At 41.9% G+C, this 21,005-nt stretch overlaps 2 protein-coding genes and 3 non-coding genes across 5 annotated transcripts in view; all 5 read right to left on the bottom strand.

Moving 5' to 3' along the window:
• The window catches only part of clasp1a (cytoplasmic linker associated protein 1a), a 95,553-nt gene extending 85,797 nt beyond the window's left edge, over positions 1 to 9,756 (bottom strand). The window contains 2 exon segments of the mRNA XM_034218423.1: positions 7,035 to 7,797; positions 9,608 to 9,756. Coding sequence (XP_034074314.1) covers positions 7,035 to 7,232 — 198 coding nt within the window. The 5' untranslated portion in view covers positions 7,233 to 7,797; positions 9,608 to 9,756.
• Positions 9,757 to 10,547: 791 nt separating this feature from the next.
• nifk (nucleolar protein interacting with the FHA domain of MKI67) lies at positions 10,548 to 17,298 on the bottom strand. Its single transcript, XM_034218424.1, has 6 exons — positions 17,042 to 17,298; positions 16,034 to 16,162; positions 14,003 to 14,111; positions 13,210 to 13,421; positions 12,941 to 13,003; positions 10,548 to 11,070 (listed from the first exon to the last, which is right to left on the bottom strand). Exons 1-6 carry the CDS (start codon positions 17,162 to 17,164, stop codon positions 10,900 to 10,902), a joined length of 807 nt encoding a protein of 268 aa, XP_034074315.1. The 5' UTR covers positions 17,165 to 17,298; the 3' UTR covers positions 10,548 to 10,899.
• Positions 12,767 to 12,896, bottom strand: LOC117547598. The gene has a single exon (XR_004569219.1). It is a non-coding gene; the product is annotated as a small nucleolar RNA ACA64 (small nucleolar RNA).
• LOC117547597 lies at positions 13,749 to 13,878 on the bottom strand. The gene has a single exon (XR_004569218.1). It is a non-coding gene; the product is annotated as a small nucleolar RNA ACA64 (small nucleolar RNA).
• Positions 15,729 to 15,858, bottom strand: LOC117547596. Its single transcript, XR_004569217.1, has one exon. It is a non-coding gene; the product is annotated as a small nucleolar RNA ACA64 (small nucleolar RNA).
• Positions 17,299 to 21,005: the final 3,707 nt, after the last annotated feature.

The following is a 21,005-nucleotide window of genomic DNA, read 5'->3' as shown; positions in this document are numbered from 1 at the left end:
AAAGATAGCCATGTTAGACAGTTATCATTGCCATTAATTGCCTCGTCAAACTACGAAAACGTTCGTTTGTCACAAAATAAATTACACTTGTTTGACTTAGATGTGAGGGCATGGGCTTGAGCATGATGTAATTATGTTATCTATCACATTCGCTAACCTGTCTGTCTTCAAATTCTTTAAACAGCTCTGGATGCCGGTGTTGCAGTATAACGTGAGTCATGACAACTGGCGACATTCTATTATTTTCGTCATAGGAATCCGGGGCGTGTACATTGAGGACCCATTGTTGATTCACCATGTCGATCGCCTCGTTTGTCCTTTACGTTCATCTTTTGCTATATCTGCCTTCCTAAGATCACTTTGATGCACATTCAGTACTCGTATGTGAGGTTGTGGGTGAGAGGTGGATATCGTGACGCTTACAGGGAGGTATCGAACATTACAAAGTAGGTGGCTGTGTGGCTGCCTGTTCAAAATATTGCAAACTTGAATAAATCATTTAAATTATATATTTGTGTCCGACTTTCATTTGTACATCGTTCTTAATGTGATGTATAGTAGCTCTGATAGCTGTCCATACCTTCAGACAGCCTAAAAGTAAAACACAAGTTGTTTATTCAGAGCCCGAAAGCAGCATCGAGATGACAGGATCATCTGCAGTGTTGGGCAAATTACTTCCAAAATGTAATACAGTACATTACTTATTACTGTCTTTTTTAAGTAATAGGCTACGTTACATTACAATATTACTGTCTCTGAAATGTAATGACTTACACTACTTTTATATTAGCCTACTTTCGATCACAAATACATGGATCCTGAGATTGAAGCTCAAGCCGGTGACCAGTGAGATTGTTCTAACAATTTCCAATAAATGTTATTCTGAAACATAACTATCACTGTTGTCTTTCCTTCTATAAATGAAGCCAAAAATATGTCAAGCTGGCGCTTAGCCCTCCAAAAAGTGCATGATTGCAACTTAGACAGTTAAGCATTTTATATCAGTGGGTCCTCATGGTGCAACACGGAAGGCAGACAGAATTGCTTAGACACAGGTGTCACATGAACTTTAAATGTTCTGGAAAGTTCCTTATACAGCTTTAGCCTTTTTTATCTCATGAAGTCCCTAAGTGACACACACTGAACAGTCTGGTGGGTTATGGTCCTTGTCTTTTGCTTTTGTGTTCCCATAACAACATGTCCAAGATGTCCATGTGCCAGGCTAACACATGTGACAGAACTAGCTACATTTGGAAAGGTTTTTTGTTGCTAAAGTTAACATTCAAGCCATTTAAGAATAAAAATGCTTACATGACATGTCATTTGTTAAACATTAAGCTGTCTTCAGCTCTTTTCTGATTCTGATTACATATATATATAACCTGTTGTAGAAACATTTATTGATGAAATTGATATGAAACAAATGCCATAAATATTGATGTGACACTTATGTCACATCGGGACATTAACCCTAAACATTCACAGTAAACCCGGAGTGACATATATGCACAATTACAAATATGATTATGATCTGTTGAGTTAATTTAACTGATTCAATTATATTTAGTTAACATATTCTTTATTATTCAATTCAAGTATGTTCAAACAAATGTAAACCAAAAAATCATCCTCATTAATGAAGTTATAAATAAGAGTTACTTTACCATTAAAGCCCAATGTGACACATATGTCACATTTCAGATATTTGACACTAGGGGGGGGTTACTTGTCAGAAATGTGTCCTAGGTCTATTTAGGTCTATTTAGTCTAAATGACGTTCCCCTTAATTTCCCCAAAAGTAGAAATGGGTCCGGGTTCTTATGGGTTAAACGTATAGGCTTAAAGGCATAATAGAACTACTGTATTATATGGATTCAACTTGTGCCCCGCTGGACTTACTTTTCTGTGGTTGACCGTTACTGTGACATATCAGTATAGCCACGGAAGATAGTTTGTGTGATTCATTCCCATGCATCAAGGTTATTTTCATGTATGTAATTGTTTTTCCTGCACAGTGTAGAGTCTTGTTGTGATGAGAGGGATACAGGTATTTCATTAAAAAAACGTGCTCCCTGGAGAATAGCTACAGCATTGATATCACAATTTAATCGGAGCTGATCACAACTTGTCATGAGTGATCCAGTCATGTCAATGAGCGTTCGGGCTGTGAATAAACGACTTGTGTTTTACTTTTAGGCTGTCTGAAGGTATGGACAGCTATCAAAGCTACTATACATCACATTAAGAACGATGTACAAATGAAAGTCGGACACAAATATATCATTTAAATGATTTATTCAAGTTTGCAATATTTTGAACAGGCATCCACACAGTCACCTACTTTGTAATGTTCGATACCTCCCTGTAAGCGTCACGATATCCACCTCTCACCCACAACCTCACATACGAGTACTGAATGTGCATCAACGTTATCTTAGGAAGGCAGATATAGCAAAAGATGAACGTAAAGGACAAACGAGGCGATCGACATGGTGAATCAACAATGGGTCCTCAATGTACACGCCCCCGATTCCTATGACCAAAATAATAGAATGTCGCCAGTTGTCATGACTCACGTTATACTGCAACACCGGTCGGCGAGGTGCTTAGCCAAGTCTGATGTGTTGGCTCCCTTGGTTTGCAGGGATCTAAAACATGTCTCACAGACAGACCTCGTGGTGTCCGTAGGCTTGCCCTCACTGTCAGAGATATCGCTCAAATACTTCCACATTTCGCTTCTGGCGTCTTTTTTGTCAACAAGCCGAGGCGCAGCAGCAGCTGCACTCCCACTTGCAGCCATGCTTCTCGCTTTCTCACATGCTCTGGCAGCTAGCGCGTGGCCGCGTGCACGAGAGAGGGGAGGCACTTAGAGCGTGCTTGAGAGGGGAGGCACTTAGAGCGTGCTTGAGAGGGGAGGGACTTAGAACGTGCTTGAGAGGGGAGGGACTTAGAGCGTGCTTGAGAGGGGAGGCACTTAGAGCGTGCTTGAGAGGGGAGGGACTTAGAGCGTGCTTGAGAGGGGAGGCACTTAGAGCGTGCTTGAGAGGGGAGGGACTTAGAGCGTGCTTGAGAGGGGAGGCACTTAGAGCGTGCTTGAGAGGGGAGGGACTTAGAGCGTGCTTGAGAGGGGAGGCACTTAGAGCGTGCTTGAGAGGGGAGGCACTTAGAGCGTGCTTGAGAGGGGAGGGACTTAGAGCGTGCTTGAGAGGGGAGGCACTTAGAGCGTGCTTGAGAGGGGAGGCACTTAGAGCGTGCTTGAGAGGGGAGGCACTTAGAGCGTGCTTGAGAGGGGAGGGACTTAGAGCGTGCTTGAGAGGGGAGGGACTTAGAGCGTGCTTGAGAGGGGAGGCACTTAGAGCGTGCTTGAGAGGGGAGGCACTTAGAGCGTGCTTGAGAGGGGGAGGCACTTAGAGCGTGCTTGAGAGGGGAGGGACTTAGAGCGTGCTTGAGAGGGGAGGGACTTAGAGCGTGCTTGAGAGGGGAGGGACTTAGAGCGTGCTTGAGAGGGGAGGGACTTAGAACGTGCTTGAGAGGGGAGGGACTTAGAGCGTGCTTGAGAGGGGAGGGACTGCAGGCACGGCTGCAGTGCAGGGAGTGGAAGCAGAGCGCTGAACACACACGGCTCTTATTAAAACGGCGCTTTCTCACCAGAGTACTTTCCCCCGTCATTCTTAAAGTACCGATACTAATGAAACGGAGGAATCGTAGCGTTTTTAACGGCAGGGTATCGCGGTACCTTTCAAGTATCGGTACACCGTGCAACACTAGTGGGTTACCAAGGGCACATGACACTAACACACATTAGTATACTGTCAGTCAACATATGCAAACAAAGTGTAATGTTAACCGTCCACCCTGTGCACCCAGGCTTTGCATCACCGCTTCAGACACAGTACATGAGTTGCTGTAGAAACAAATTCATTTTCTTCAAGGACAAATGGAATACTTTTGTTATAGACCTAAACGTATTTGTACTGTTAGCATGAGGAAGTGTTGAACCCCTTCTGGGAAGAGATATACAAGGAAGAGTACGCCTCCTCTGAGAATGTGGGACCTTCACTTGACCTGTCAGCTCAGCAGTATGACAGTACAACCATCCAGTGTTTGTTATCCAAACACAAAAGGTATGTGCAGCAAGGAAAGCCCTCGGACTGGCCCTCTGAACTTTAGGTAAGAAGAGTGTAAAACGCTATAAAGAACTTTCTTTAAACAGTTGCTTGGTATTAGACGCATCCGCTCAAAGCACCATTTATGGTGAGTGAATTCATCACCCCCTCTCTCAAACTAAATAGTTCCCACATTAGTTGCCAAGTGATCAGCTATGCCTGTGCTGAGGATACTGTCCCTGTTGACCCAACCAGGGTTCATACACTTTTTCACCAATGATTTTCAATGACTTCTCCATGACCGTTACCTCATTTTCCATGACCAAAAAAAAAAAAGACTCTTCTCAGCGGTACCACTGCAAATGGTTTATTTGAACATGGAACAGGAAAATAAGGTCTGAAACATGATGTGCCTATCAAAAACAAATAGTAGGCTTACTAGCTCCTACAGGCTAAAGCAACTCAAATCTCTCATCAGCTAAATACCTCGACAGTTAAATGCCATTTTACGTTACATTACTATATAGTATCAGTGTTTCCCCTAAATACAAATAGCGGCGGTGCAGCGCCACTGCTGAAAAATGCGCGCCGCTGCTAGGGGGCGTCAGCCAGGTTCCCAGGTTTAACTTGTTTTTTTTAATTAAAATAATAATAAGTGGCGACCCTTTTTCGTTTTTATGTGGATTTGTGTTACTGTATGTTCAATAAAGGTGTATTTTTGCTAAATCTTGAGACATTGCCACTATATGTACTGGCAGGGCCGGTAAGTGATGAAAGTGGGGGATGTTGGCTTATCAGGCGCTCGCAGCTCACAGCCAAAGTGTGAGCATGGGAGCGAGAGGGCGCACCGGTACCGGCGCTGTTGTTATTAGAATCTGGTGCTAGCTGCGCTAACGGATATAAGAAGTAGATGTTTCTACAGCCAGGGTGGAGGAGAGCTCTCCTGTCAGACTGAGAGGCTCAGTGAGGTAAAGGACTCTGAGTGTTTAGATAGTTAATTTTAGTCTAAGTTATCTCAGTGGGTCTCAAACAAATATGTGTTTACAAATTATGTAAACACATATTTCCAAGGCACTCCTTTACAATTATTAGGATAAATAAAAGCAGGTTTGAAACCATTCCAATGTATACTATAGGACAGTAAACCAAACATATTGTTTAAAGTTGGTGAGATACAAAAATATGCATAAATTAATAAATGTTAAGGTAAAATAAGATATTAATGAACAACAAAAATAAAATAAGTTACATTTATTTGTTATTGGCTATGGTAGGTTATTGGTTATGTTCACATACTTATTTGATTATTAAAATGTAAACCGATCTTTTTCAAGGCCAGAGATACGTTTGGCTCAATGTAAGTAGCTTTGTCTGAAACCCAAAGTATTAACTCTAACGGTTTGGACCTTCCAGTACCTGGAGGTGTAACCAGGCCAGATCTAGAGCAGTGCGACACATATGGTCACTTGAAGCACACACAAAGTACCATGCACATCACAACATGGCGTCACAGCAGTGAGAGTGCAGAGAGAAAAGCCGTGCTGAGCCACAGTATGTAGGGCACCGGGGGCAGGCTGGGCTTTGTTCAGACAGATATCTCTGATGTGTTAGGCCCACTCAGAGCAAAAGCAGCATATCCTGACATGAAATCAGAGCTTTAGAAAACAATATGTTCTAACAGAGAGAGCAACCTGTGGCTGGGGCACTGGAAGAACTGCTGGTGTTTTCAGTCAGGGTCACATTAAATGTTGCCCTAGATTGAAATCCAAAATAAAGCACAATCAATCAGAGAAGAAGAATGTGGGCCTGCTCTATAGCACAGGGAAATAATAATGTCATGTGCCTTTCCAGCATGAGGACATGTTTGCTTTTGTTGCACACAGGGTCACAAAAACTGAAAAACTGGAGATTGCTGCTTCGACAAACAGCCATTATATGACTGTACAATGATATGGAAGTGCAGTCCAAACAAAGACAAGAATTCTGCAAAAGTCTTACACTTCAGCAAAGATGTTTTCAAGTTGCTCTATTTCATTCCAATGCATAATACGTGGAGAAAGCTGCCATGTTCTGCCCTGCTTTGATTTTGAAAACAGACCACATCTTACTGACTGATATACGTTGAATCATAGGGTTTGTAAGTCTGAACCCTTCATCTCAAACCAAATGCATAGAGGAATGAGCCATAACAGACATTTCATAATCAACTGAAGGCATAACAACAATGCAAACGGCAGAACTGAGTTGTCAATTAGAAGGATAAGAAGTGTATCAAGAGAGCTTGGTACTGTACTTTCGTGTAAATCAGAATGCAAATGCGTGGTCCATGCTTTTGGCTCAGTAAAGGCTGAAACTAGAGTAGCAGCAGGTGTGTGGGAAGCTAGTGGTGCAGTGAGGACGTAGTTCTTAGGCCGACCCGCAGTCTAGGGCTCCTTCCAACAAAAGGATTTGGATATTTTCATTTGATTAAGGAAGTAAGATCTTTGGCAAATGCGCGTTTATGATCCTTACACGTTTTATTTAGCAGGAAACTTGTCACATATTAACACCACTTTGTATCATTTTGATGGATAAATGCAATCGCTGTAGGTAAAAAGCTTACATTAAGCTCTTTACTAAATCAATCGTGGCTGCGTTATTCGACAGGATGACGTTTAGCAGTCTCATTTAGCCACTTGTTAGCAACCTGTTTTGATGACACATAGAAGCTCCAGTGGTAATTACTCACGTAGTTTACGTTTTAGAAAAAAACATGAAAATCTCTTTCTAAATCTAAATGTCAGGCATCTAACTAAAAACATGTCTTAAAAAACATTGACTTTGACATTGAAGGAACCAATAGAAGTCAAATGCTGACTCATTCCCAGGTCTTAGGACTCATTCCTTTACCTGTCAATTGTATACTACCTCCATGTCAGTGCAGCTCACCTTGAAGTTGCTGGAGTTGACCCAGGTGCTGGCGATGCCGTCGACCATCTTGTCCAGCACTGTCTGGTCCTGCTCCAGGTCATGGGACTTCTCCTTGTCCAGAATATAATCAATGATCTCCTGCCCCACCTGCAGCCGGCGGCCCATGTCCTTCTGCAGGACCTGGGTCAGGCAGTTCTCCATGCTGGGCTCCATCATTCTCTTCTGGGATAACCAACCCCTCAGTCTGCCTGACTTAGTGACTGCCTGACTAAGTGACTGCCTGACTGACTGACTGACTGACTGACTGGCTACCAGCAATCGTTCACTGCTCAAAGCAGTGGGATTGACAGCTAAACAAAAAGAGCCCCAGTTAACCACTGTCCGGCTGGGTGACCCGGAAAAGGGACAAAAAAGAAATCAGCAAGGGTACACAGTCTGCTTGTATTTTTATCCCCGAGGACAGGCCTCGTCTTTGTGCCAAGTGCTAGCTAGCTAGCTAGTGAGCTAGTGGCCGTGCCCTAGGGATGGATGGAGCAGGGCTTGGGGAATGGCAGCAATGCAGCATGTGTGTGTCTGGACAGCAGCTGGGGAAAGTGTACTACTCCCTCCCACTTGGCTTTTTCTTCCCTCTTTTCTCTCTTTGACGAGTCGGAGCCAAACCGCTATAGCAGGGGTAGAAGAGGTGGTTTTGGAGAGCAGTGTGCAAGGCAGCAAATGGAGATGGATGGAGAGGGCTGGTTTAGAGCTCCATGTCTTGTCCCGGGATCTGCCCTGGAGAGCCCTAGTGGGGCAGAAAGGACAGGGATTACATTCATTAGGAAGTCCCTTCATTATTGCTTACTCCTGGAACACTTCATCACTCTCATTTTATTTCACAGCGTTAAGCACAAAGTGTTATAAAAGGGTTATACATGATCTCGCCAAAAGTATATGGACTCTTCTTGTCCACAACAGAAATGATATCCTACAATAACAGTAAGTAGTATCGACTAAAAAGCCACACAGTACCAGACACTGATGAGTTATAGCCAGCGCTGCTCAAATAACACAGATCCTTTCTGGAATATAATCAAACATTAAAGGGAAATTAACATTCCAAAACAAAATGACCAGTCAAATCAACACTCTGTATTAATCCCACAACCCAACAACACTCCTAAATCTCCGACAGCCCACTACCGCTGTAGACACACAGGGCGGAGAGGCGTCAGCAGCAAAGACACAAGGAGGTTACTGTTTACTTGCTCCAGTTCCAAACAGCTCGATCATAAGCTGACTGCACTTCTTCTCTTGAAATAACCCCAGGCCTTTTGTGTAGCAACATTATCTAAGCAGAAAGGAGTGCTTCAGCAACCTCCATCAGATGAGGGCCTCTGTCCGGGAGCTGAGAGTCAGACCTGCATGCTTGAAGCAGTTATACAGGCTACATTCACCAAACTATCACCTTCTTTGAGACATAACTCATTTGTTCTTTTACTGCAATCATATTGTTGAAACAATAACTGGTGTTAGAAGTTTCCCTTTCAATGAGTTAGCAACAATAGTTGTGTTGAATGTATTTGTTAGTTCATTAGCAAAGACCACAAAGACACACGTTGCCGGGAGAAGCAGTACAACCAAATGAAATGTACATAGGGACTATTAATGATTGTTTCCCTTCATTTGTTTATTTCTATAAAGTGTGTTGTCCCTTTCTTTCTTGACATATGTTTGTGTATGTGGAAAAGAAGGAAACAAATGTCTTGTTATCGTTGAAAATATGTCTTTTATAATGCTACATTTAATAAAGGAAATGATGTATTGGGCATGTAGCTGAAGATGTTGTACCTCACTGTGTGTGCAATGATGACAGTGTGAGAGTAGAGCAGCACAATGTGGACAACATAACTTGTTATTATGATGACTGATATTGCAATGACAATATCATTCACAATATTAAAGGGAATTGTTATTGTAACATCATTATTGTCGATATCATTACAAAATATATGACGTGATTTTGGTGTGATCTTCATTGAAAATGGTATGTATGTGTACTGTGTGCTCTAATACATGTTACTAACAATGTAATAGGTCCATATTTATGAATCTCTAACTGCCAACATGTATTTCCCCTAACATTGATTATAATCCTCTTGTCCAATATGAACCAGACCTACTCTCTCATCCTGGTCACACAATGCTTGGTGTCTATATTGCCACGCGCACACGCACGAGCATGCACACCTTTTTTTTTTTACAACGCTAGCTAAGCTCCTGCTAGCTCACAACCTGACCATCACTGCTAGCAGTGCCACCCCGAAGGAGCGCAGTGACAGCTACATACTGCTAACGCTAAACAAAAGCTTGCCCTGTCATTCTCCCCTGTGGCTCTGAAACATTCATTTTCTTTGTTTTTCTCTAACTCATTTAGCCAGCCTTTCTACTGTAGCAGACAGTAGGTGTGTACTGTCTGTGAGGAATCAAAGCTAAAGCTAGCCCCTAGCGAAGCCCTTCCTTTCAATTAAACGTCAGTTCAGACAGGCAGCACAAAGAGGAGAAAAGGTGACAAGGAGGCGAGGTGTGCTCACAACGTTCATTTTTCTACTTACCATATCCTGCTTAGACGCCGCGGTGTGTTGGGGCATACAGCTCGTTTGTCTTACTGTACATATACAGTGTACGGCCTGAAATCTCTTCTGTCTTTCTCTTTCTCTCACTCACTCTCTCCACCCGGAATGCTGCCTGCAGGACAAGAATGGGATCGTCGTGCGCATGCGCAGTGGATACAGGGATGATGTTGGCACTTGTCGCATGGCAATGCAAAAAGATCCTGTCGATGTCATGGATGTGAATAATTGACCTCTAGCGACACCTACTGGACATGTTGTGTCTCTAAATGTAATACAATGGAAGTTTCCACACAAAAAGCCTAACTGTTGCATAGATAAAAGCCAAATAGCAGTGGTGGAATGTAACCAAGTACTTTTATGATATGACTGTACTTTTCAGTAGTACATCTATTTTTATGTTTACATTTTTACTTTCAGATGACACCTTTTGTGTCCAGTGAAAGCATGGAGCCATTTGGGTTGATTTGGAATGTTTGTGATGAACTGAAGGGTAAGGAGATCCTTTTATGTGTTGAGAATTCTGCTTGAATTGAAGCTTAATAAAATCTTCAGAGCGGCTGTTTTTCTGAGAAACTTGACTTTCTAAAACATGGTTTCCATAGGACAGCAAGAAAGATCAATTTACTGAACAATCCATACTTCACTTTAAGAACATTTAGCCTATCATACATGCATACTTTGGCTCAAGGTTTCCAGTGCAGTACTATAAACGGTAAGTACGTTTTCACAGTTAGGTATTAGTATTTTTACTGTAGTAAAGGATCTTAATACTTTTCCTACACTGGATACAAGTAAGCAGAACAATGAGCAGCAAATGGACTCATCCATCATTCATTCTTCTGCACATGCTCTTCCTGCTGCATTAAAAGGCTTATAGCAGTGCCCTTGTGTATGCAAGTGCAGAAGGACTGCTCCAGAGTACATTATTACATCATTTATTTTTAAAGATCATAGTTTACATATTACAAATTGAACCACGCTTTTAGACAAGTGTGCATAAAGCAAACAGAAAAGTATTTGCCCTGTAAGGCATAGGAAAGTCCTTTCACAACTGTCCATTACCCAGGCTCATGTGACCATGCTGCAGGCCCCTCCATTGGTCACTCTGATGTAATACCAATTATAATGGTGGAACCCTTCATGCGAACGCCTTTCTCTCATGTATTGTGACTTCCACATACTGAAAGACGGACTATGACATCTGATCACAGTACAAAGATGATCCTGATGTCTAGAGCCAGAGAACCAAGTCCACAGTGACGCAGAGCACGTCACTCTGCCTCCTCTTCACCAGGCTCCTCATGCTCTTCCTCTGAGGAGGAGCCCTCCTCGTCTTTGTCTACAGCCGGCATCCTAATGACGATCTCGTCATCTGCATCATCGTCGTTGAACGTGGACTTCCTCCTCTCCAGGACGGAGGGGGTGCACACTGGGGTGGCGTCCTGAAATGGGAGAGGAACTCATTAGCATAAAAGTGACCCTGCATTAGCCTAATCACATGTTGGAGACAAAGACAAAAGAGGAAGGACATTTCCATGGGTGCTTCTCTGTTGAATAGAATTGGTGACACTTTGTGTAGCCCTTAACATTTCTAAGAACAACATTATCCATACAAGTATACAATATAAAGAATTATTAGAATCTTTGTGTAGAAAATTGTTATCACTTGTAATTCATGATGTAGCCCAGAAGTGCCCACACCTTTTCAGCTTCTTTTAAAAATGACCATGTCCTAATGATCTACCTCTATTACAAATGTGAAATATCTTTATTTAAATATCTACTGAATATACCGCTGTCATTCACCCTCCAGACAGAATCAGCAAAGTACGTTAGCGTTGGGTCACCAGGGACATCAGTACAGCTTTCCAAGGGTTTTTTTTTTATAGCTCAATCGCTGTTGTATAACCAAACAATGTGAACATGTACGAGACGATAAATACTTAAAGGTCCCATGTCCTGCTTTTCCTGTTATTACCTGTGTGTTATGAAGGTTTTTACAGTGCTTACACTGTAGGTGCGCCGTGTTTGGGGGTGCGGGCGCTAGTGGAGCCTCGCAGATGGGGGTGCTGCAGCCCCCTCAGCACCCCCCCTTCCCGCGTCCATTCGCGTTGTCTCGCAGACCCCACGCAGCAAGCAGGAAATGAACCCAGTTCACACTGTCCCCTCCTCGCAGCAGCGAGCCGCGCAACATGGCACCCAGACCCCACGCAGCATTCTCATCTGTTTGTCATTACTGGTGTCATTTCCTGGTTGCTAACAAACGCCATTTAAAACATAATCACTGATGTTCCGCTGTAACGGTGGTAGACTCATCAGAACAGAGTGGGCGAGCTGACCAATCAGAGCACACTGGGCCCACAGGGAGGGGGGGGGGCAGGAGCTCCAACAAGCCTCGTAGGACAGAGTGAATACACTTACTCTACAGAGACGCTGTGAGAAACCAATGTGAGTTTGTAGCATTGAACAATGTCAATCTATTCTAGTAGACCTCAACAATGGAATTATGATCAGTAGAAATGGCCAAGGCATGGGATCTTTAATATTCATAAAATATGGATAGTTTGATATATTCAAAGTCTTTCAACAAAGCAGTTTCATTATCGTATATCGTGCTCTATCTGTATGGAGATGTGTGTTCTCTCTCTGCGCAGAAAGAAATTGGAAACGTTTTATTTGACTCAGCACCGGCGTCGTTGCTGAACAATAGGCTCATCGACAACAGTGGATTTCAGCACGGGAAAAGGCGGCATGAGTGTGGAACCTGAATGAAAAAAGATGATTTTTTCCTGTAGTGCTCCGGCGGCACTAAGCACGCTGTAGGCAGATACAGACCGGATCATATGAACGGAGAGATTTCAAATTGCTGCTATCTACCCGCACTGCCTTGGCAACGGACCTATTGGCCCCTCCGTCATTACATTTTTCTGCTGGATGAATTGGATTTTGCTTAATGATGTTTTTGCTATTGTTAGTATTCTTCTTAAGTCGAGTCCTGCTGTTTGACTTCTCCTGAACAACTCTTATGTTTTCATTATCTGGATGTAAGGCAGTGTGTAGTGTGTGGAATACATGAATACAATAACAAGATGCTCTTTCTGGTAGAGAGGGGAACTTTGATTTCCCAGAGTTCATACAGTATGTTGGTACAAGGGTTTTATCACATAGTCACCAGGAGACATGCAATAAGCTTAAATGCACCACAGTACTGTAGGCACAGTTATCTGAACCCAGATCACTGTTACACCTGGGTTCATTTTCAGTCTGTGCCACTGTAATGTTCTTAGAATATAATATTAGTGTCAGCCTTACATTACTAAGCGTAGAGGCATCCAGGGAATCGGAGGACTTTTTCTTCTTAGGCACCTGGGCAGCCTGGAAAAGCAAAGAGAGAACACTGAAGGTTAACATGATGCCAACACAAGTATGGACACTAGAAGGGTAGCTCTACAATGAGGTACAGATTTGACTCCAGTCAGTTCTGGGCCGGTATTAAATGAGTACTTTTACTTGGTAAGCTAAGAGAAATACAAAATAACAAGCAGCCATGATAAGTTACTATGCCAATCTTAAACACTCACAAATCCAGGGAAGTCGTAGTCGATGCCATGTGCTGCGATTCTCTTGCGGAGCTTTGCTTCTTTCCGCAGCAGTTTGTCCTTCATCTTGGTGACCTGCTCCTCTGTGTGCGTCTTGTTGTAGCGCGATACAGCAGGTAATGAGGGCTTTTTAAATACCTTCTGAGAGCCAACAAACATCTTCTCATGCACCTTCTCTGGGGGAACCACGTGACCTGCCAAACAACAACATGCCTAATTGGTCTGACGAACTTGGAGCAATTGACATTCACTGTGTGTACATTGGAAAAAGCGCAAGTGATAATATCTTAACTGTAAAGAGATCTTGAAAAAAATAAAAAGAACATTTCATACTATAATTCCAGATTGACATTTGACCAGCATGGCAACGACATGATCTACTAGGTACATCCTAATTGGCTCCAACACGGGTGAACACAATTTAAGAGTTTCCCAGCACACATATTCATCAAAGCCAATCTGACTTCCCATTTTAAAATGGATTTCCTTTGAATGATTAAATACTGTCGATTATTCAAAGCTTTTGTTGGCACATGGGTTTTATCGCTCTGCCAATGTATGAGCAGGAAATAAGCTTAATGTGCCTGGATCCTTTAGGCTCAGTTATCTGACCTCAGATCACCGTTTCACCTGAGATCATTTTCAGACCGAGCCAACATTCTGCAACTTCAAACTCTAAAATCTCATTCAGCAAACTGAGAGAATCTAAAAGAATGGAGGTCCACCATCTCAATCATGCTGGTCATTTTAAGAATTGTACATGAGCAATACTCACATTTGATGAGTCTCTCTCCCATGAGGTAATTGTTCATGGTCTCTGCAACAATTTTGGCAACTTCATCACAATCAAACTCGATAAACGCATAGCCTTTGCTGCCACCTGTCTGAGATAAGGAGACGAGTGAGAGATGAATATCACAGCAATAGTTTCACAGCATTCACATACTTTAGATCAAGGCCAGTTGGCGTATCTTTGAGATGCGTTTCCATTTACCCAGTGTGAGAAAAAGTTTTTAGAGAGTACTTGTCCATGGACAAGTGAGTTTGGCAATTTACTTGTCCGAATACATTTTTCACTTGTCCAGAATGGACAAAAATTGGGGCCACTGGAATCTTCTTCTTCGCCATCGTATTTTTCCACGTTTTTTACGACACCGCTAACGTAAGTGAGCGGTAAGCTTTTACTGCATCACACAAAGGGTTGGGTATCGTTTGGATTTTAACGATTCCGGTTATGCTTTTCGATTCCGGTTATTTTCGGTTCTCGATTCCGGTTCTTTGAGAGAGTAAAAATAAGTCCTATGACAAACTGGGAGAAAAATATATTTATGAAAACATTAAGTCAAATCTGTATTCCTTTGTATTTACAAATCACTTCATACTGTTGAATTTCGTTACGGTTATTGAATAAAATATATAAAAATAATCTCTGCATTGTTTAGTTAGTTCTAAGTGGTGCAGTTTGAGAATGTACAATTGGCCCAGTCTCCTCTGATGTTACACTGCAACCTGCCTGTGAAACAGAGTCCAACCACACATGTCCAACACATAGGCCTAATAATAATAATAATAATACATTAGATGTATAGGCCTAGCGCTTTTCTACAACTAGAAGACGCTTGCACGCTTACACATGTCCTGCAATACACATGCTGCAGCTGCCCAGCTGCTCACTGTTTGTAAAAGTAAATAAATAGTATTTTCATTTCAATAATGTACTTTCTATACCCTGCTTCATAAACAATACTGACATCCCTGTGCTCCTCCGAGTCTGGGGGTCCGGGGATGTGAGGACAGCGCGAGGACACAGACAGGGAGGCTGCTTTACTTCATAAAGGAAATGGTGGTCAATATTAACAACATAGGAGCTAAAACGCTTAATAACCTTCATTACGTGTTAGAGAAAGAACATAAGAAAGTTTGACAAAGATGAGGCTGTTAAATGGGCAGCGAATCTGCTGTGTGTAGATAGAGAGAAAGACGCTGAGCTGCACCGTGCAGCTGATACGGAGCATAGAGAGAGAGAGCTGCAGTCCGCGGGGCTCGGCCTCGCCTCCTGTCCTCACAACTCTTATTAATCCCGGTACTGGACAATTGTTATTTGTTCTTACTCGGAACCGAGTTTTGCTTCCCAACCCTGCCACTGTGCTACACGTCGTCGTTCTTATTATACATCCATGGTCCCGTCCCGCCCCCGTCTAACAGTAGGCCTACAGAAAGCGGCGAGATGCATTTCCTGGGGAATCGACAAGCAGAACCGAAACTAACATTTCTAAACGAACAATGGCGGACACGGACAATTTGCGAATGAATTCTGCCTTTTGTAAACTGAATTTATCAATAATTTGTCAATAAATTAGGGCGAAAAACGTCACTTGTCCACCGGACAAGTCAATTGAAAGATCTACTTGTCCGATATCGTAAATAACACGTCCCGGACGGTGGGACGTGTGCTTTTTCGCACACTGTTACCGATTCAATATTGGAGATAAATGAAATGCTTTTGTTGGCACATGGGTTTTATCGCTCTGCCAATGTATGAGCAGGAAATAAGCTTAATGTGCCTGGATCCTTTAGGCTCAGTTATCTGACCTCAGATCACCGTTTCACCTGAGATCATTTTCAGACCGAGCCAACATTCTGCAGCGTTACTTCAAACACTCCTGTCAGACATCATCTCAAACAACAAACATAGGAGATATTGACCTCTAAACATAAGTTACCAATCTTAAAAATATCTTGTGAATGCTCAATAAATCAAATGCCCTGAATCAGACTTTGTGTTTGTACTTTTCATCCGTTTTACCTTTTTACTCCTGGACAGCCGCAGCCTCAGGACTTTCCCAAACTGTTCGAAGTAAGGTTTGAGCTGAGGCTCGAACAGCCCGTGAGGAAGGTGACCCACATAAACCACTCCAGGGGCCAAATGGCTCTCCTGTAAACAAAACAATACATATGAATGATATAATCAAATAAAGAGGGCAAAGATACTAATTGTTAGAAATCAACATTTCTACACGTGTAGTCAGTTTGCCTCTTTCAAAATACCCAGAAAAAGACACTCAAATAGATGACAAATACTTGTTTTTCTCTTGCAAGTATGAGTGGGGATTATTATATAATACAACCATCAACTTTGTTGTTCCTAAATAAATATATCTGTATACAATATATACAGATATATTTATTTAGGAACAACAAAGTTCCTCCAAAAAAAGATATTGATGTATACTATACATCAATATCTTTTTTTGGAGGAAGTGACATTGTGTGTCATGTTGACATTTTGACTAATGTATTCAAACGCTTTAAGTCAAAATAAAAATCATACGTTTTTTTGTATTCTGTATAGTATTGATATAGTCATATCATGTAGGAGATCATTATAGCTTTGGAGCCGAATAACCCTTTGTAAAATATTTAGAATGTTTAGGAAGGGTCGAAGAGTAGTGTTTCTGCTTCTGCATTTATCAAAATGTGAGACCTCGTCCAAACATGAGGCCTAATGTTACTATGAAGCCATCTTATACAAGAAATACTAACAACTTTCGCAGTGCCGGACTTAATGTGTGCTCCATAACGAAGAAGCAATTATGAAACACATGTATCTAAAACAGCACCAACGATACTGTTTAAACATGGTAAAAGAGCCAACGTCAGTTCCATAGCGGAAATATTAAAATAGGGCACAACTTTATCCCACGGGTTCGAAATGTGTCGTAACACCTGTTACATCTAAAGGGAATTAGACAGTGTAGAGTGAAGGAGCCACAGCAGCCTCGTGTCAGCAGGGCCACGGCTCCTCGGAACCCACCTTGCTGGATTTGTTCTTCTTCGCCTCCTGCACCTTCTTCTTGAACTCGGACTCTTGTTTGGGATTCAGAGCCAGCAGCTGTTTGGCGGGCTTTGGAGCCGTTTCTGCTTTAGTTTCAGTCATTTCTAATAATCAATTATACCACACATATGATGTGGAATAAAAACAACTCCGTCAGTCTGCTCTCTGTGAACCACGTTGGTGTCCTCATCCGCTGGCCCATGTGGTAACACCCAACGAGAGGGCAGGAGGGTCTGCCTGTGTTATGTTCAGTGTGAGCCGGGCGCAGCGCTCTCTACTGGTGAGGAGGACCAACTCTGATTAAACAGCAGCAGTCAGTGCAACTGGACGGATACCTGATAATCTGTTATGCTACGCACGAAATTATTTATTTATTTATTATTTATGAATCAATGGCTTGTGGTGACCACCTATTAATACACTGGGACATAATTCATACTTGGAACTACAGTTGGGGCTATTGTTCCCACACGGACATGTTATGTGTTTACTATATGTTGTGTGCCCTGCCTTCTGACTTCACTTTCTTCTTCCCGGACTGCAACCGGACAACATGACCTTAGCTGCTCTCAAATAAAGTTCCCTTTTCTTCATTGCACCGCCTCTGACTCCCTATCTCTCGGCACTACACTGGTGACCCTGGCACGCAGTGGTGTAGTGCAGAGCCATATAATAGAAGAGTTACGACAACGGAAGTCCAAAAACGGTTATCGTCACGTGGTTCATGTAGAAGAGGATCGTTCCCCGGAAGTTCATGGCGGGCAATGTGAATGCATTGATAACAGGAGATAGAACTACGATTTTTGGTAATTATTAGTGAATAAAGGTTTTGATTTGCAATATGTATACAACAAATCGATATGTGTATGTATTTACATCAATATGTTTTAAAAAATAAAATAGAATTTGCTAATATTAAGTGATAATATTAGGATTAGTGTGAACAACTAGTTTACATGTTAGGCTAACAGTGCCTTGGTTAAAGAGCCTGTTGCTGTTTATTTATAGCTTTGAATTCTTTAAAACCAATATTATCTTCTTAAACTTGTATGGTAGTCAGGAGCATCACTTTCTAATGTTTATTGATATATTTAGAGGGAGGGGATCTAAAGTAATGCTTTAAAATTCAGATTAGATTAATGTCTACCATTTTCTTAAATTCATGGTAGTTTCAGTAATCCCATGGTAATTGAGGACACAAATTATCTAAATGACTAATGTCATCTTTATGGCTTTCAGAAAGGACAGGAGACCGACAGGTGACTATCAAAGGACTAGCAGCAGCAGCATGATGATGATGATGATGTTAAATGTGTTGTTTTAGGAACATCCATTGCAAATACATGGAATTCAATAAACATTGAATAGCATATCATGCAGTTTGTCTGTGCCTTTTCCTCCGTGTTGTCCTGGTTTGCTGTGCTGCCTCCTAGTCGCCACCATGGTTTGCTGTGCTGCCTGGGGATGCTCCAATCGCTCAGAGAAAGGAGTACGAATGTACAGCTTCCCCACTGACACAGAGCGGAGGAAGCAGGAGCAATTTCACGACCAACAGCAAAAAAATATGTGATTTATATACAAACACTGCATTTGCACTTTTTCACAAAACGAAAACCACACCATTGGGAAAGCTTAATGTTTTGTTTAATACAAAAAACAGGGAAAGGCTTGAAAAACACATAGTTGAGACTCAGGGTGCAGGGTGAGGGTCTCAGTGCAGGTATTCAGGCTCCATTGAATCCCCCTCTGGTTCTTGTGCTGAAAGAGGGATAAACAGACAGGAGAAAGGGTTATACACACCTATATAGCACACCTATTGGATGGGAAATTGCCTTGGGGAGATAAGGTGTGGTCTTTGTTCCCAACTGAAGTTATGGAACTTTATTATTTGTGAGTTTAACAAAGTATGACAAATGGCATCAGTAACATATGTGATATGAATTTCTATAAAGTTGTCTCACATTCTTGGTCATATTGTATATACAGTATGTAATGAGTATAACATGTCCAGTAAGTATAAAGTGTTTCCTAATACTGTGTATTCAACCACTATGGAATATGTATGTGGGCAGACAAAACTGAGTTGTTCTGTGTGTGAAGTAACCTCAAGTCACTCCGCAGGCACATTTTGATGCAGACCAGTTTGTCAAGACAAAAAAGGGCAAGACTAGGCTGAGAGCAGAGGCTATACCCACCATCTTCGTGCATCGCCCTGTGGTCAAAAAGAGAAGGGCCCCTGCACCACGATTCACCCCGGGACCTGTATCTACAAAGCCCATAGCTCATGATCACAGCGATAGTGTGAAAGGTGACACAGGTATAATAAGTATGAACTCTTAGTAACAAAAGTAATATTTCTTATTTTTAAGTGGTATAATATTTTAAATGTTCGAACATTTACAGTGCCATGTCTTCTACTTACATTAGTCAAAGATTGAGGGAAGAAGGGAAGGGATCACTGCCCTCCACCTGCCAGAGGAGCGCAAACAACAAAAACAAGCAAGGTGTCCCGTCATGTACCTGGAAGTTTGGGTTGGCAAAATGGAGTAAGAGAGGGACTTGAAAAACCTTGGTGGCTGTCTACTCATGTTGTTACAGTTGTCTTGGTTACAGCTCTCAAGTTTTTTTTTGTGCCATTTCCACATCTTTAGAAAATATGAAAAAATTGAAGTGAAATCAACCTCTTCTCTGGAGAACAAACTTCGATTTCTCTGTCTTGTGAGTTTGCAGTCTTGCAGTTTTGCTCCTCCACCTGTAACATCACTGCCCCTCCACCTGCCATACAGTAGGTTACTAACAAGATTACTTATATAATACAGTGATATAATACATGTTTAGTATGCTTACTTATATAAAACAGTAGTATTAAACTTACCTTATGTGTTCACTCTCACTTAAGTTCCTCTCCCTTTGCCATCAATCCAAAATCAGCTGAGCTGCAACATTATACAGACAGGTAATAATCAACATAATCACAAGGACACAATATGGCTCTGCTAAAAACACTCACTCTTACACGCACCAAAGTTATATTTATCTAATATTTAACTCCCTCCACCCCCGCATACAATCCCGTTTAGAAGCCCCTCTTCTCTAATTCAACAACGTTGGACCAAATAGACATTAAGAGAACGGAATTTACAATTAAAAGGCTGTTCAATGTGTGTTGCTAACTTGCTTCGGTATCCTAGCTTGATCTGTTATCTGTAAACGTTCCCTAAATCTACTAATTTAGGGATAATCCACTGACATCCTTTAATACACATGTTCAATTGAATCAGATGTACTGATAATATCCGCAATATAAATCTTTAAACTTCTTCTTACCTTTAAAAGTCCGTCACGAACGGTCTATTATGCTGCAACTCCACAGCTCTGCTAGCCTTGGCGCTAACTTCCGGGGAACGATTGAGAGGCTCCACGATCCGCCATTGCTGTAAAAAAGTGGTCCATTGGAGTGAACGGAGATGTCATAACTCTTCTATTATATGGCTCTGGTGTAGTGGGCGTTGGACTTATTTGGAGCATGATGTTTTTTTTAATAGTCTAATAAATATAAATCATTGCCAGTGTTATCAGTTGCAAGTGTGTATTTGTTGTAATAATGACAAAAACATAATACATTTCACAGTAATTATAATACAAAATAAAAACGATTTCCTTAAAGAATTATGATTCTTCATCACGCTCGTGACCCCGCGGCGAGCTGGGACACACCCACGGCGATTTTGCGGCAGCTCTTTCCCTCAAGAACGCTGACGAAAAGGCAGGCAAACATTTTTTACTTGACTTATTTTCTAAAAAGAATATAATTCACAAGAAGAAAGAGGCTAGCAGCACCGAAGCTACAAGTGAAGCTGCTACTAGTACTAGGCCTACATCATCAGAAGAGCCGCCTAAAGACGTGGATAATGCTAGCACTAACATCAACGTTAGCTGCGCT

The sequence above is a fragment of the Gymnodraco acuticeps genome, unplaced genomic scaffold, assembly GCF_902827175.1.
Source record: "Gymnodraco acuticeps unplaced genomic scaffold, fGymAcu1.1, whole genome shotgun sequence".
NCBI lineage: Eukaryota > Metazoa > Chordata > Actinopteri > Perciformes > Bathydraconidae > Gymnodraco > Gymnodraco acuticeps.
This window is presented reverse-complemented; position numbering and strand designations above follow the sequence as displayed.